Consider the following 13,784-nt stretch of genomic DNA (forward strand, 5'->3'; position numbering starts at 1 on the left):
GATTGGCCAGATGAGTTCAAGAGTTTGAACTCCACTCCCTATCAACTAGTTCACAAGCATGGTCTATTGTTGAGTCCTCAACATGGTCATTGATGGGCAGTTGGAATTTAGACTCTAGTTTGACAAGTTCGTCCTTCAGGGATACCTAATCTTTTTCTTGGTACGGTGGCACCCAACGTTCATTCAAACGTGCCCACCCTTATTAATTCCTTGACCAGCTTTAATACATAGGCATGGGGATGACCAGCTTTAATGCCTATGGCTACATTTACTAATTAGCATGTACGTGTGTTCCCATTGCATCTTAATGCCTATGGCTACATTTACTAATTAGCATGTACGTGTGTTCCCATTGCATCTTAAGGAAAGGATAAACAAATTAACAAACCACCCCACAAGAACCTAGTCTACCCCACCGAAGAGCATAACTGAGTGGAGTCCAATAAATAGCCCTCTCACAATGGAATGCCGAGTAGCATCCTTAATGCAATCTTTAAAAGTTAGACAAGACTCGTGGAAAAGGCAGACAAAGATCCTCCAGTTTTGGATAGAAATGCTAGGCTTCTGATGAAGTCAATTATTTCATTGCGATCATTTGCAATCATGGCTCTTTCACAACTTGAAGGATACAATCATGGGTTGAACATCTAGATGTTTCATTCCCTGCCAACATCTTTAGTACAAGAGAACAATCTTTCACATGCCAGACAGTTTGATTTTCATTTGCCTTCATGAAGATCAGGCTCAAAACTGCAGATGGAGAAATTTTAATTGAGATTCAGCTGTAATGGAGAGGGAGCCTTTGTGCATACGCAGTTTCACTTTCACAGCCATGCTCTTTACAGCAGCTCTGATCCCTTCACATATATTTCTGGATTGTATGATTGTGAGCCTTTCAGGGGCTTAACCTCCTAAAAATGGAACCCCATTCCTTCACTTTCCTCCAAAAGCACTTTAAATAGAGTTGGCAAAAAAGCAGATAATCACTTTTTGTGATAAACATAATTCCATGGGAATATAAATAAAATTGAAGACTCAGACCTCCATCATCCGGGCTTTTTCGGTAACAACTGGCCTTGGTCCATTCCACAGTTCCTGTAGCTCACCCCTAAGCCATGCAGAGCAGACAACTGGGCCTAGAGTCAAAGGAACCTGCAAACGCTCATCGGGATATGACAAGTTGGTCAGACGAGTTTGGCCAATTGTTGCCACAAAAGTCAAATACATAAATGAACGATAAATAAAGGTTTACTTGCAATGAAATCAGTATACAATCGAAAAATAATCACAGGCCTAAAACTTCCAAATTGAAGTCAAAGATTCAGTAACGCTGCACTGCTAAAATCTGGGAGCAATTTTCTGCTGATGGATAGTTTATGAAATGTACACCCGCCAGGGAGTCTACAGAATATATTAGCAGTACACTCAGTCTAACAAATGAGGTAGCCTGTTTTTATATATGTATGAAACACAGCAGTAGGTGCACTGCTTATTTGTGGAACAATCCATAACGTGGCAATTATGAAACATGCAATGCTTTAACAGCAAAGCTGGCTCTCATATCTGTCATAACAGCAAAATCAGTCTGTCATGGATCCAGGCTGCAAAGCCAGCCAAATATACTGGGCAGCAAACCATACAACGTACACAAATTAGACCAGGGCACACTTATATGTGTAATCCACCATCAAAACAGGCCATAATAAGCACTACACTAGGAGATCACTTCCCTTGTTTTGTGGATTGATCATCAATCAATCGACCTGTCACCTTTCCAAAGAGGTCCACCTAGAATGGTGATCTTTTGTCCAAATGGGTACAGGCGTTGATTGGATCAGCGCACAGAGTAAGACATGTAGGACAGGGCCCAGGGGTAATCTATCATAGACTTGACACAGCCTACACAGCAAGCATCTTCTAAAATTTGCACATTAGAGACAGTTGCAATGCATTTCAGCGAAGGGTAGAGACGTCGATGGCATGAACGCAGAGAGTAAAAAATGTAGGAAATGGGTAATCTACCATGCGTAGCTATTCTATCGTAGTATCCTATTGTACTAACAGATTACTCCCCTGCCAAGCCTCCTACTAATGACCTTACTAGCACTTCTGGATTTTCGAGTCGCCAATACATACTATCAATAATAGAACAATCCCAAGAACATTCATTCACACAAAAATCCACTTTCAAATCAACACTAGTTGAGGGGAGGTAATCTATGACATTGAAGGTGACACATTGCAGAGCAGGGAGAAGACGGACTTGTTAGAGACTCACTGTGCCCACCTGTGAGCCCCTGTTTTGAGGGGACAAGGGGCAGTGAGAGGTAGGAGGGATGGGAAAGAGAGACCCAGACAGACATCATAGGCAACCAGCACACGGGCTGGTTGCTGTCTGCAAACTGCAGAAATTAAGGGGGGGGGGGCCCTGTGCCTCCCTGGAAGCATCAAACAGTCTCATGGACTGGCTGCACAGGGCTCCCTCGGGCCAGTCGGCCCAACCAGGGCCACCGACCAGGGCCGACCCTGGTCGGCGGATTTCCAGATTGTTCTGGTCGGCCACCAGTCAGGGGACTGACCCTGCTGGTCGGCCAGTCCAGAAGGCCTGGGCAGTGCCTATAAAAGGCCCACACTTTCCTCCATTCCAGCATCCAGTGCAGGACAGAAAGCCTCAGTCATAGGCTGTGCTGTGCACTCAGAGCTGGTCTCTTCTGACAGAGAGAGTTCCTTCAGTTCTCCTCAGCACTTGGCTGAGTTTTGTATTGCTCCCCTGGAGCCAGTTTTCTGCCCACCATCCGGTGGATGAATATATTCTCTCTCTGTCTAAGTTATCTCTGAGTGAGTGTTTATTGCATCTGTGATCAGTTATCTGAGTTGAGTGTCAAGAAGAGCGGGAGAGATCTTGGCTGGAGGTTTGAGTGATTCATTCCTTTCTATTTTTTCAACATGGTATCAGAGCTATAGGCTCTCGACTCTTCCTCATCAAAGCACTCTCTGAGGGAAGGAGTCCCTTGGGAGTAAGGCGACTCTGTTTTCAGCTCAGGTCAGTTCATTTATTTCTGTTGCAGTTATTCAGTTCTGCTATTCACCAAGATGGATCAGCGTTCAGAAGCCTCTACATCCATTGCTCGTCCTTCCTCCTCCTCCAGTCATCTTCCTTCTTCATTTATCCCCGATTTCGGTGAAGCTGGAAAGCTCGATGGAACGAACTTTCCAATCTGAAAAGCCAAGATCCGAAGCCATCTGTTGGCACGGAGGTTGTGGAAGATTGTGAATGGGACCGAAGAGAAGCCGGTGGACCTTGTGGACAAAAGAGGTGAAGTTTTAGTTGAAGCAGATGTGGATGAACTCTGTGCATGGGAGGAGAGGGATGCTCAAGCCTTAGCAATGCTTATAGGCACGACAGCAGATGCTGTGATTCCAGTTGGCAGAGACATCTTCAGAGGCGTGGACTATACTGAAGCAGCTGTATGAAACCGATAATACAGCTCGTATCACTTCAGCATCAGCTTTATAATCTTGATATGAATGAGGGTGATAGTGTGCATGATCACCTGACAAAGGTGAAAGTTGTGCGGGACCAGCTCGCAGCGGTTGGTCAGAAGGTGGACACGAGTCAATTGGCATTGCTCACACTCCACAAATTGCCATGGAGTTTCAAAAGTTTTGTGACTACGGTCACTACGGGTCAACGGACTAAGCCAATCACCTTTGAGGAGCTTGGTCCACTCCTGCTTCAGGAGGAGGCTCGAGATAAAAACTTTACGCAAATCGACGAGAAGGCATTAGTTGCCAAAGACAAGCCTGGAAAAGGCAAGCCAAAGGATTCCAAGAAATCAGAGGATGCTGAACACAAGAAGAAAATGAAGTGCTTTTACTGTGAAAAGCTTGGTCACTCCGCCAAAGAATGCCAAAAGAAGAAGGCGGATCAAAAGCGGAAGAGAGAAGCCAAGAACAAAGAAGAGCCTAAGAAGATTCTGCCAATGTTATGACTGGACAGTTATTTTTACTCAGTGAACATTGTTCAGCATATGCAATCAGTGAAGGTAAAGAGGGTTGGTATGTTGACAGTGGTGCTTCCAAGCACATGTCCAACAGAAGGTCTTGGTTCAAAACCATGGAAAGTACACACCCGGGTTCCAAAGTTTCTGTCGCGGATAGCCGGACATGTCCTGTGAAGGGCATCGGTAGCATTCCTTTCATTACAATGGCAGGTGAGGAGAAGGATATCTCTGGAGTACTTTATGTACCCGATCTTTGCAAGAATTTACTGTCTGTAAGTCAGATGGACAAAAACATGGCAGTTCTCTTTCAAGATGGCAAGGTCACCGTAACATCCAAAGGCAATGGGCAGCTGGTGGCTCAAGGCGTTGAAGAGAATGGACTGTACCGTCTCAATGCAATGTTGGTTCATGAAGACAACGGAAAGTCCAAACTTTGGCATGAGCGCTTCGGTCATGTCAGCTATGGAATCTTGGCTGAAATGTCAAAGTTGAAGATGGTGGATGGACTTCCACCAATTACAGGCAAGCATGATGTCTGTAGGGCTTGTTTAGAAGGCAAGCAGCACAGGGATAAGTTCCCACAAGAGGCCTCGTTTCGGGCCAGCAAACCACTGGAGTTGGTTCACACCGACATTTGTGGTCCAATGTCTACAGCATCGTGGGCAGGATCCAGGTACTCACTTCTCTTTGTGGATGATTTCAGTAGAATGACCTGGGTATATTGTTTGGCTAAAAAGTCTCAGGCTTTCGAGAAATTCAAAGACTGGAAGGCCAGAGTTGAAAAGGAGACAGGGGAGGATGTCAAGACATTCCGCACAGACAGGGAGGGAGAATTCACCTCAAGTGAGTTCAACACATTTTGTCGCAAGCATAGGATCAAGCAACAACTCACCACGGCACATACTTCTCAACAAAACGGGGTAGCCGAGAGGAAGCATAGAACCACCACAGAGACGGGGCTCCGCGGGAGGAATCTTTCTAAAGCCTATTGGAGTGAAGCTATCAATACAGCCGTACACATTCTCAACCGGACCAAGACGAGGGCCGTCAAGGACAAGACTCCATATGAGGCATTTTATGGTAAGAAGCCCTCTATCTCTCATCTTCGCATTTTTGGTTCTAACGCATGGGTGCATGTGCACAAGGAAGACAAGATCAAGCTTGATTCCCGAAGCAGACAATGTATCTTTGTTGGGTATAGTGAAGAATCCAAGGCCTACCGCCTCTTTGACCCCGTAAAGAAGCAAATACTCATCCGTCGGGATGTTGTCTTCGTGGAAAAGGAACCTGAACCCCAAGAGGAGCCTCAGATTGAGGAGGAGGAGATTGTTCAACCCCCAAACCCACCCCGTCCCAGGTTGACCATCCAAGAGGTGACAAAATCAGAAGCAAAAGTTCCACAAGATACTCAGGAAGAGCAAGATGTTCCAAAAGAAGTTCCCATTCCTCCTCCCACAGAGAAGCAGAAAAGGTTGCCCCAATGGTACCTACGGACATTGAAAGAGTCTCGGATCACCGCATTACCTGAGAGTAGCAGTTCCGGATTGCGTCGGTCTCAACGTCTTCAAAAGGCCCCATCCGTGAATTTTGCTTTGGTGGCTCAGCTTGATGAGCCAAGGACCTTCGAGGAGGCGAAGGACAATCCAAAATGGCAGGCTGCCATGAAGGCAGAGATGGATGCTATCCTGAAGAACAATACATGGGACTTAGTGACCAGGCCCTTGCGACGGAAAGTTATCGGCACTAAGTGGGTATACAAACTTAAATACAAATCCGATGGCAGCTTGGATGAGTATAAAGCAAGGTTGGTGGTGAAAGGTTTTGCTCAAACTGAAGGCATGGATTTTGATGAAACTTTTGCTCCCACTGCCCGCATGGTTACTATCCGAACAGTGATTGCTCTTGCTGCCCAATTCCAATGGCCTATTTTTCAAATGGATGTGAAGTCCGCATTCCTTAATGGAACCCTCGAGGAGGAGGTATACGTGGAGCAGCCACCGGGCTTTCAAGATCCGGGGTCCCCATTAAAGGTCTGCAGGTTGAAGAAGGCGTTATACGGGCTGAAACAGGCCCCCAGAGCTTGGTACCAGAGGATTGATATATTCTTTCAGAAGATAGGGCTCAGTCGGAGTCCTTCTGAGGCAAACCTTTACTTGTTCATTGAGAAGGGATTGCGACTGGTACTCATCCTCTATGTTGATGATCTTATCTTGACAGGTGATCATGTCAAGAAGATTTCACAGGTTAAGGAACTACTCATGTCTGAGTTTGAGATGACTGACCTTGGGTTATTACATTACTTCCTTGGGATTGAAGTAAAGCAGGCCAAAGACAGGATCTTCATTTCACAGGAGAAATATTGCAGAGAAATTCTAAAGAGATTTCAGATGGAGGATTGTAGAACAGCATTAACTCCCATGGAGGTCGGGCTCAAGCTAAGTGTTCACGACACATCTCAGCCGGTTGATACTCCCTTGTATTTTTTAGCCTCACATGGCATACATCATCAATACACCGTGCCTTATACTCCTTAGCAGAATCCCGTGGCTAAGAGAAATAATAGATCAGTCATGGAGATGGCCAAGTTAAAAGGCAAGCACTTGCCTAACAAATTGTGGTTGGATGCCGTCATGTGTGCAAACTATACAACCAAGGCCTTGAAAACCATCACACTTTATGAGGCTTGGACAAGCCATAAGCGCAGGATTTCTCACATGAGGACTTTTGGTTGCTTGGCATATGCACATGTGCCTTCTCAAGATAAATGTGTATGTTAAATTGAAATGAAGCCTATGCACATGAGAGACCTGAACAATAACTATTAAGCTGGCCATGTGCCATATTTTGGTATTTGTATTGTAACTATAAGACATGGGCAAAAAGATTGATGAACGCATAGAAGCCTTGAATTACTTTTAAGCATGTGTAGCAATGTTGAGAATCCCTCTAGTTGTGAAGAAGGGATAATTCTAGATATATTGTTATTGTCTCTTCTTTTCAATGAAACATTCTAAATATTCTAGATGGGGAGCTAGCACCACCATCTAAAGAGGACAGATTGGACCCACTACCACATTTCTTTCTTTACATGTTCCCTTGCATTTCCATACATGGTTTTGCTTCTGGTGAATCCGATGGTGTCATGAATTTCTGTTCCTATTTCAAAATCTGTCCACTATGAGAGCACAAAGACCTATGTTTAGTTCATTAAATCAGGTGCAAGCACCCATATGACAAGTCAAAACAATCGTTTAACTCACTATCCATTAATCATGATAAGGGCAATGTTGTCACCTTCACAAAGGTATCCCATTCACAAAGGATAAATGCAATATGAAAGACCTGTGTTTGAAGTTGTGGGCACCATGCACTGAGCATAGTGGCTTTTATTCTACTTCCTTCCAATCTCTAGCCATAGTACCCATCCAACGTCATACCTATCTATGACATGATCCCATAACTACATCTACCTTTGACATAACTGAGTACCCTTATGCTCTTCTTCTAGTGAGCCACTGTTCGCTTGGATACTAACCCCAGTAAGAAAGTGATGTCTAGTTGAGTACCGATTAAGTAGATCAAACTACCCATATTAGATATTGTCAACTAACTGAGGTGTCTTCAATGCTCAGCTTGGCTCCACCATCCATTAGAGTCACGACCTCCATGCAATTCTCCATCTTAAATCTTTCCAAAACCTCCATACAACACTTCTCTTGAAGGATTTTGTTTGATTTTCCCTAGACTTCTATGCCAGATACCATACAGTCTACTACAAGATATCGTTTCTTGTTGGGATCAATGGCACATCGTGGCTAAACAAGGAGCAATCGAGAGACTCATACTCTTGCAAAGTACACAACAGCATGCACAACAATCAGTGAGTCTATGTTGCTCTTTTAGATTCTTGAGGGCATGGATGGCTTTCAAGGGGAAGTGACATCGGCCTTTGCAACACAATTGCCTAAAAGGTGTTTCATGTTGGATAAATCATATCAAGGTTCAATAACAGAGCTGATCAAAGATGAGCCAGTCCAAGTCGGACAAGTTCATGAAGTGTCCAACTGCAAAGAACGCCTCCAACATGTTCAAGAACGTCTTATTACAGATCTTTCAATAGCTGATCATGGACGTACAGCTACTGAGAGCGAAAGATCAGCTCACATGATTGGCATTTTAAAAACTTGTTGTGTAACACTATCAAAAATTTAAGTTATCTGGTAACATTATTCGAGGTGCTAACACAAGGAGCAGTCACCATGTAATTTTATTGCAGAGATAGGCCTTTTCTAAGGCTGTGGCAGGAGGTGACAATGTCTACCTACCAAACCCATCGTATGAGAGGAACACCCGGTATGCAGTTTTATGACAACATTTTGGTGTTCGAAACATGGCAGGAAGCGTTTGAGATTACTCTCTTTACAGCATCTCTGTTCACCAAAAAACCACAGAGGATTAAATATCCTTAACATTCAGGTGCATATCCTTGCTCACAAAGGAAAGATGCTGCTGCATTACATGAACATGTATCTACATAGATGTGTGCACAGGTCCTTTGTTGGAAAAGTCAACTCCCCATCTGTGAGCCCCCATATGAGGAGAGCATGGGGGAGGCTTACTTAGGATTCATACAGGGGCAGCATATTGGCTGCTATGTGGACAGCATACAAACAATAAAAGATGGAAGCATGGGGCTGCCACATGGGCGGCACATAAGCTGCCATGAGGGCAGCACGGAGGACATAGCTGGCAGGAAGGGGATGCTTTCAACTGTCAGCAGCAGATCTGCAGGTCTGGAGTCTGATGTCAGCATCCCGGAGCCTGTAGAAGGTTTACGGAAGGCTGGTGCAGAGGTGCAGACCTGTACGGAGCAGTGGAGCTGGCTCTACGGATCTATGGCGTGGGCTAGAAAGGATCTGGGCAGAGGCGGAATAGCAGGTGCAGGACGGCGCCTACATGGAACAAGTTTGACAGCAGGCAGGGGCCTGCATATACCCCGACTATGGCAGATAAGTGCTTGTAGTGGCTGCCTGCCACGTGGCCAGGTGGACCAGCAAGGGGCAGAATATAGGCTGCCTGCTCATCAATTTAGACAGACCAGGGGTCGGCCATACAGTGGGGCTCATAAGGCATCCACTAGAGCAGCATTTGAAAAGCACACTGGAGCAGCAGAGCAGCAGGCCTTGGGCCTACATCCAGGAGGACCAGGATGAGCTGAGTGCTGCAAACATAGCTTAGAAAGGGGCTGCACACCTAGGCTGACATTCAGGGCAGCAAGGTGCAGGGATGAAGGCACAGTGAATAAAGTCTACAGAAGCTTGACGAGGACGCTGGCTGAGGGATCTAGAAGTGCCAAGGAGGTAGTAGGACAACATTTTGGTGAGGAAAGAGGACCACGCTCTCGACTCTTTTGTATTGTGTCCATTGGAGGGAAATATAGCTATTGTTGGTTCGATATCTCTCTTGGAGCATTGTCTATTTACTAGTCAAACTCTTCTGTATGAATTCCTGGGTGCTCTATCAGTCGTCCGCCCCTCTGTGATGATTTCTAAGATACTGTACTGCAAACCTCCAGGAATGAAGAGTAAATTTGGTCCCATAAGAGTTCAATCATCTTAAGAATTTGATGATAAGGTTTCTTCTCAAGGAGATTACTTCATTAGTCTTTCACACACAAAGAGTCCTCTGCATAATGCCCCTTCTTAGCACGCCTTGTAGGCAGAGATTTCCCATCAATTTTGCCAGCTTTAGATATTACAAGACGTGTGATTATTTTTGACTCACACATCATGCCATACAACTTTTTCATATTCAGTTCCAACTGTTTCTAAGCATTGCACATGATCATTCACGCTATCTTCTGATGTTGCACAGCCGAAAGACAAGTTCAGGCAAATTAAAAAACGTCAAAGCCAAGTATTGATCCCATGTTATCTGCTTACTATCTACTATACCAGATAAAGGAGAGCCGGTTGGGGAGAGCGGGTGAGCACCCCAGCAGCAAGAGCAGCAATCAGGCCTGCTGAATACCCTGATAGGGCATACCAAATATACTTCTGGCCCTTATATAAAGTACTGGTATCGTTGCTGGCATCTTTGATTTTCCGATTGTCAAAACAAAGCACAAGTGCAAGAAGCATTCCAGGTATGGCCTGCATAACAACATTTTCAAGCTTTACCGAGTCTTTCAGACTGCAAAATGCTTAATAGAAAGAAGGGAAGAGTCGAACAGCAAAAATAAAGACTTGACCCAGTAACCCCTTGAACGAGCTTTACAGATCCAACAAGTAGGAGCATTGCAAACATTAGATTTAAAAGAGAGTGGTAACAGCATAACAAACCATATCACCGAGGCCGAGCATCATAAACTCCATTCCCGTGCTCCCAGGCACGAACCCTCCTAATAAGTTCCTTGGAAACACGAGCTTGACAGGTAACTCTAGCTTCTTCGTGATAGCCTGAGAACCAGGGAGTTTTAAAGACTTGGCAACCGTGTGCATTGGATTGGATGCCTGTTGCAGAGCTACAGAGACCATTACATTGGCTCCAAAGAAACGCTCAGAGAAAAACACCCAAAAGATGTCGTACGCAAAGAGGCACACTAGAAGCAATGCACAGATCTTGATATTGGGCAGTCGGACGTGACTAACGAAAGCGATGCAAATGGAGATGCCGAGGATATTGTTCAGAAACCAGTGCCCTGAAAAAAGCCAAGCTCCCACCGCCCCAGCACTCATCACAGCTAGTATCACCTGACTGCGAGTTAAGTGCCACCAACAGCACCGAGTTATGATCGGATCTGCAAGCCCTAGTTGTGAATTAATCGACGCAGCATATGGAGCCAGGCAGAAAGCAAAGGAGGATGCCGATGCAATTGCGGTAAAAACCGTGATGACTTGCGACATAGACGCAAAAAGATAGAACATCAGGAGCAGACTGCATGAGCTCGCCACCGGGATCATTAGGGCCTGGGAGCTGTCCAAGGTTATCGACGAGTCTACCAAATCACGGTGTCTCTCCATTTCCCTCTCATAATTGAGGGCGCGCTGGGCTGAAGAATAGACCACCAGCACTGCGGTGGAGATCAACACTAGCGATGCAGGTTCCAGCAAGTAAGCCAACTTCCATAGCGGTTCCATCTCAAGAAATACTACTCTGCTCCGCAGAGCGCATGTCCCATTGGAAGCTCCAATATCAGAGCATGCTCAAACGAAATGTTGTAAACACAACCACAAATATTTCAGCTGCTACAGCCTACTCAGGGTCACAACAAGAATACGTGACGAAACGCATTGACGGCCGACTCGCATAGGGCAATCCGGGGGCAGAAACGGACTCAATTTGCAGTTCGGATGAAGCCGAAACGCTCACCGAGATCCACCACTTCTGCTCTCTTGCGAAAAAAATTTGTCCACGATCTTCGGTCTGGCACTGCAAGATCCTTCCAGAAAAAGTTTTTGCATAAGTTTCCTGCTGCAAACTGTTGTGAGTCCGCGGAATTCAAGGATGTGCACGCGAAGTGATTGAAGACCGGGGATGCAGCAATGCTAGGAGCGTGGTCTGGAGCATGCGGGATGAAGCTTGGTGGCTATGGCGATGAAGCAGAAGAAGAAAAAGTAACCCTAAGAGACAGAGGCCATGCTTTGAGAACTTTGAAGCCATAGCCATCCATATTTATAAGGATGCTTAAGAGCATTGGATCCATCAAACCATCTTTCCAGCTCAAAGGGGAACTTGCCTCTACACGCAGAATGATCTGCTCCGAGAGGGTTAACTAAGAGATGGGTTTCCTAGAGTTAGGGTCATCAGTTCAGGCCCTAACTTATTTGATCCGGGTGTCACACTGCCACGAATTGCACAGTCTACAACCGGCTCGACAAGTTTGCAATGAAGGCGGGATAGAGAGAGTGGAGGGGTTATTTGTTTCAAAGATGTTTCACTGGTTCAACTAGTCCAGCATTCGTCTGCTGGGCCGAATTCCCCTACTCCAACCTAGCTAGCGCTACGAGGATCCCCTTTAAGGATGCTAGACAGGGCCACCACACATCGGATACATGGCACAGATCGCAAGATGCCAGATGGGCCAATGGTTAGAGCAGCTCCCCACGTGCACCAGTAGCGTTAGTCTAGCAGCACTAGCAACAAAGGGATGAGTGCCCCCAATATATTTGCCGTAGTTATTGTAGCATTTTGCAACTAGCCCATTATTTCACAACCTCGAGGAGAGATCCTGCACATAAGCTTTTCATTGGTGAAAACAGTGACCAAGTTCCAAGGAGAGGCAAGGGAGCCCATTTCAAGCCACAATTTTTGTTCAATAGTCACACATGGCGCGTGGAAAGCAGAACCACTCCTAGCAACCCCAATGCTAGCTCTCCAACTCCAACAATAGCACACGAAGCTGTTCTTAAAACTCTGAAGGTGGAAAAAATTGCCCAGTGCCCTCTCGTGTAAATTTTGGCTCGCGAGAGAAGACGTGCGGTTGCACACTAGGTCCCCATGTGTGGATTGACATAAAGCGTACCTAAAAACGGAGCCTTTCGATTGGCAATGGAGGGGTTATGTCAACAACATTTTTGGATGGGCGGGGCTTAGGCGGGGGGTTGAGACTACCCACACTAATAAGCGCTCCCCTTTTTGTGCAGCCAATGGAGTGGCGGCCACATCAAGGCATTGCCCATACTTGGGTGCTTGGTCTGTAAAGGCTCTCATATGTGATAGAGTAGGTTGGGGATTCCAGAACTATTGATGAATAATTGAGAGATCAAATACTTTGAGTTGTGGGTTTGAGACCTGTTGTGAATAATTGAGAGATCAAGTACTCGGAAGTTTAAACTTTGCCATCATGATCAAGAGCCCTTATTAATTGACATTGGTGGGCCATTCATCACGATAAGCCTTTGTCATCGTTGCTTGGTCCCATCCACCCTCCTAAGTCTTAGCTTAGCTAAGGACCTTCGCACTAAACTAGCCCATGCTACTACTACTAGAACATGGTCTCGTTTAGGATGGGAATGATGTCTCATCCCCATCCCTAACTACCAAACATGGAAATCCTCCACATAGAATCCTTGACTCCCACACACACATGGTTACAATAAAAAAAGAACTAGTACCCTCATAGAATCTTTTAGCACAACCTTCACCCCACGTTTGTGCTTCAAGGCTCTATTGCACCAAACTTCCATTCCCATTATAGGTCGTCTCTGTTCCCTTGATGGTTGATACATGCGAAGATCATCATGTTATCAAAAGTAGCTATGTGACTTTGGTGCATGGTTACCCATAGGATTAACCATATGCTTAAATCGTTGAAAGTAGCCCTAGGCTAGCATCTATATTTGTTTAGGTCATGTCCCATTGGGCATTAGCCAAATGCATATCAAATATGAGAATTATGTGTTGTGTGTGCACATGCATGCAAGCATGTGCACATGCATGCGTGTGCATGTGTCTGTTCACATGCAAGTGTACATCCGTGACCTTCGTTAAATGTGCAAGCCTCTTCCCTACCCCTACTTGAGAACTTTTGTATAGCATGACACCTACTCAAAACTTGGGGTCAGGTTTTGGGTGACTAGTTACATTCATACTCATTTAGTTATCTAGGCAAGGGAAAGCCATGGGCACCATGGATGGTTTCTCACATGGATGACACCATGGATGGTTTCTTTCCCATGTGCAAAGGGTCTTGTATGTCCCTAGCTTTTCTAAAAGGTTCACTTACCAAAGCTTTCCTTGTTTACAAACTAGTGCACCATGGGCACCGCCCACACATAA

The 13,784-nt window shown here is 45.5% G+C and overlaps 1 protein-coding gene across 1 annotated transcript; it reads right to left on the minus strand.

Moving 5' to 3' along the window:
• Positions 1-493: 493 nt before the first annotated feature.
• Positions 494-11,754, minus strand: LOC147884259 (signal peptide peptidase-like 1). Its single transcript, XM_087398918.1, has 3 exons — positions 10,346-11,754; positions 9,959-10,156; positions 494-1,152 (listed from the first exon to the last, which is right to left on the minus strand). The coding sequence occupies exons 1-3, from the start codon at positions 11,141-11,143 to the stop codon at positions 1,036-1,038; spliced, it is 1,113 nt and encodes a 370-aa protein (XP_087255044.1). The 5' UTR covers positions 11,144-11,754; the 3' UTR covers positions 494-1,035.
• Positions 11,755-13,784: the final 2,030 nt, after the last annotated feature.

Source organism: Dipteris shenzhenensis, chromosome 27, assembly GCF_047967505.1.
Source record: "Dipteris shenzhenensis isolate YYH24624 ecotype China chromosome 27, Dip_SZ_1.0, whole genome shotgun sequence".
Taxonomy (NCBI): Eukaryota; Viridiplantae; Streptophyta; class Polypodiopsida; order Gleicheniales; family Dipteridaceae; genus Dipteris; species Dipteris shenzhenensis.

Coding starts and splice junctions, on each gene's coding strand:
- LOC147884259 (XM_087398918.1), bottom strand. CDS start 11,143: ATGGAACCGCTATGGAAGTTGGCTTACTTGCTGGAACCTGCATCGCTA. Junction 10,157..10,345: donor TGCTCGGCCTCGGTGATATG/GTTTGTTATGCT, acceptor GTTGTTATGCAG/GCCATACCTGGAATGCTTCT. Junction 1,153..9,958: donor AACCGGCTCTCCTTTATCTG/GTATAGTAGATA, acceptor GAGCGTTTGCAG/GTTCCTTTGACTCTAGGCCC.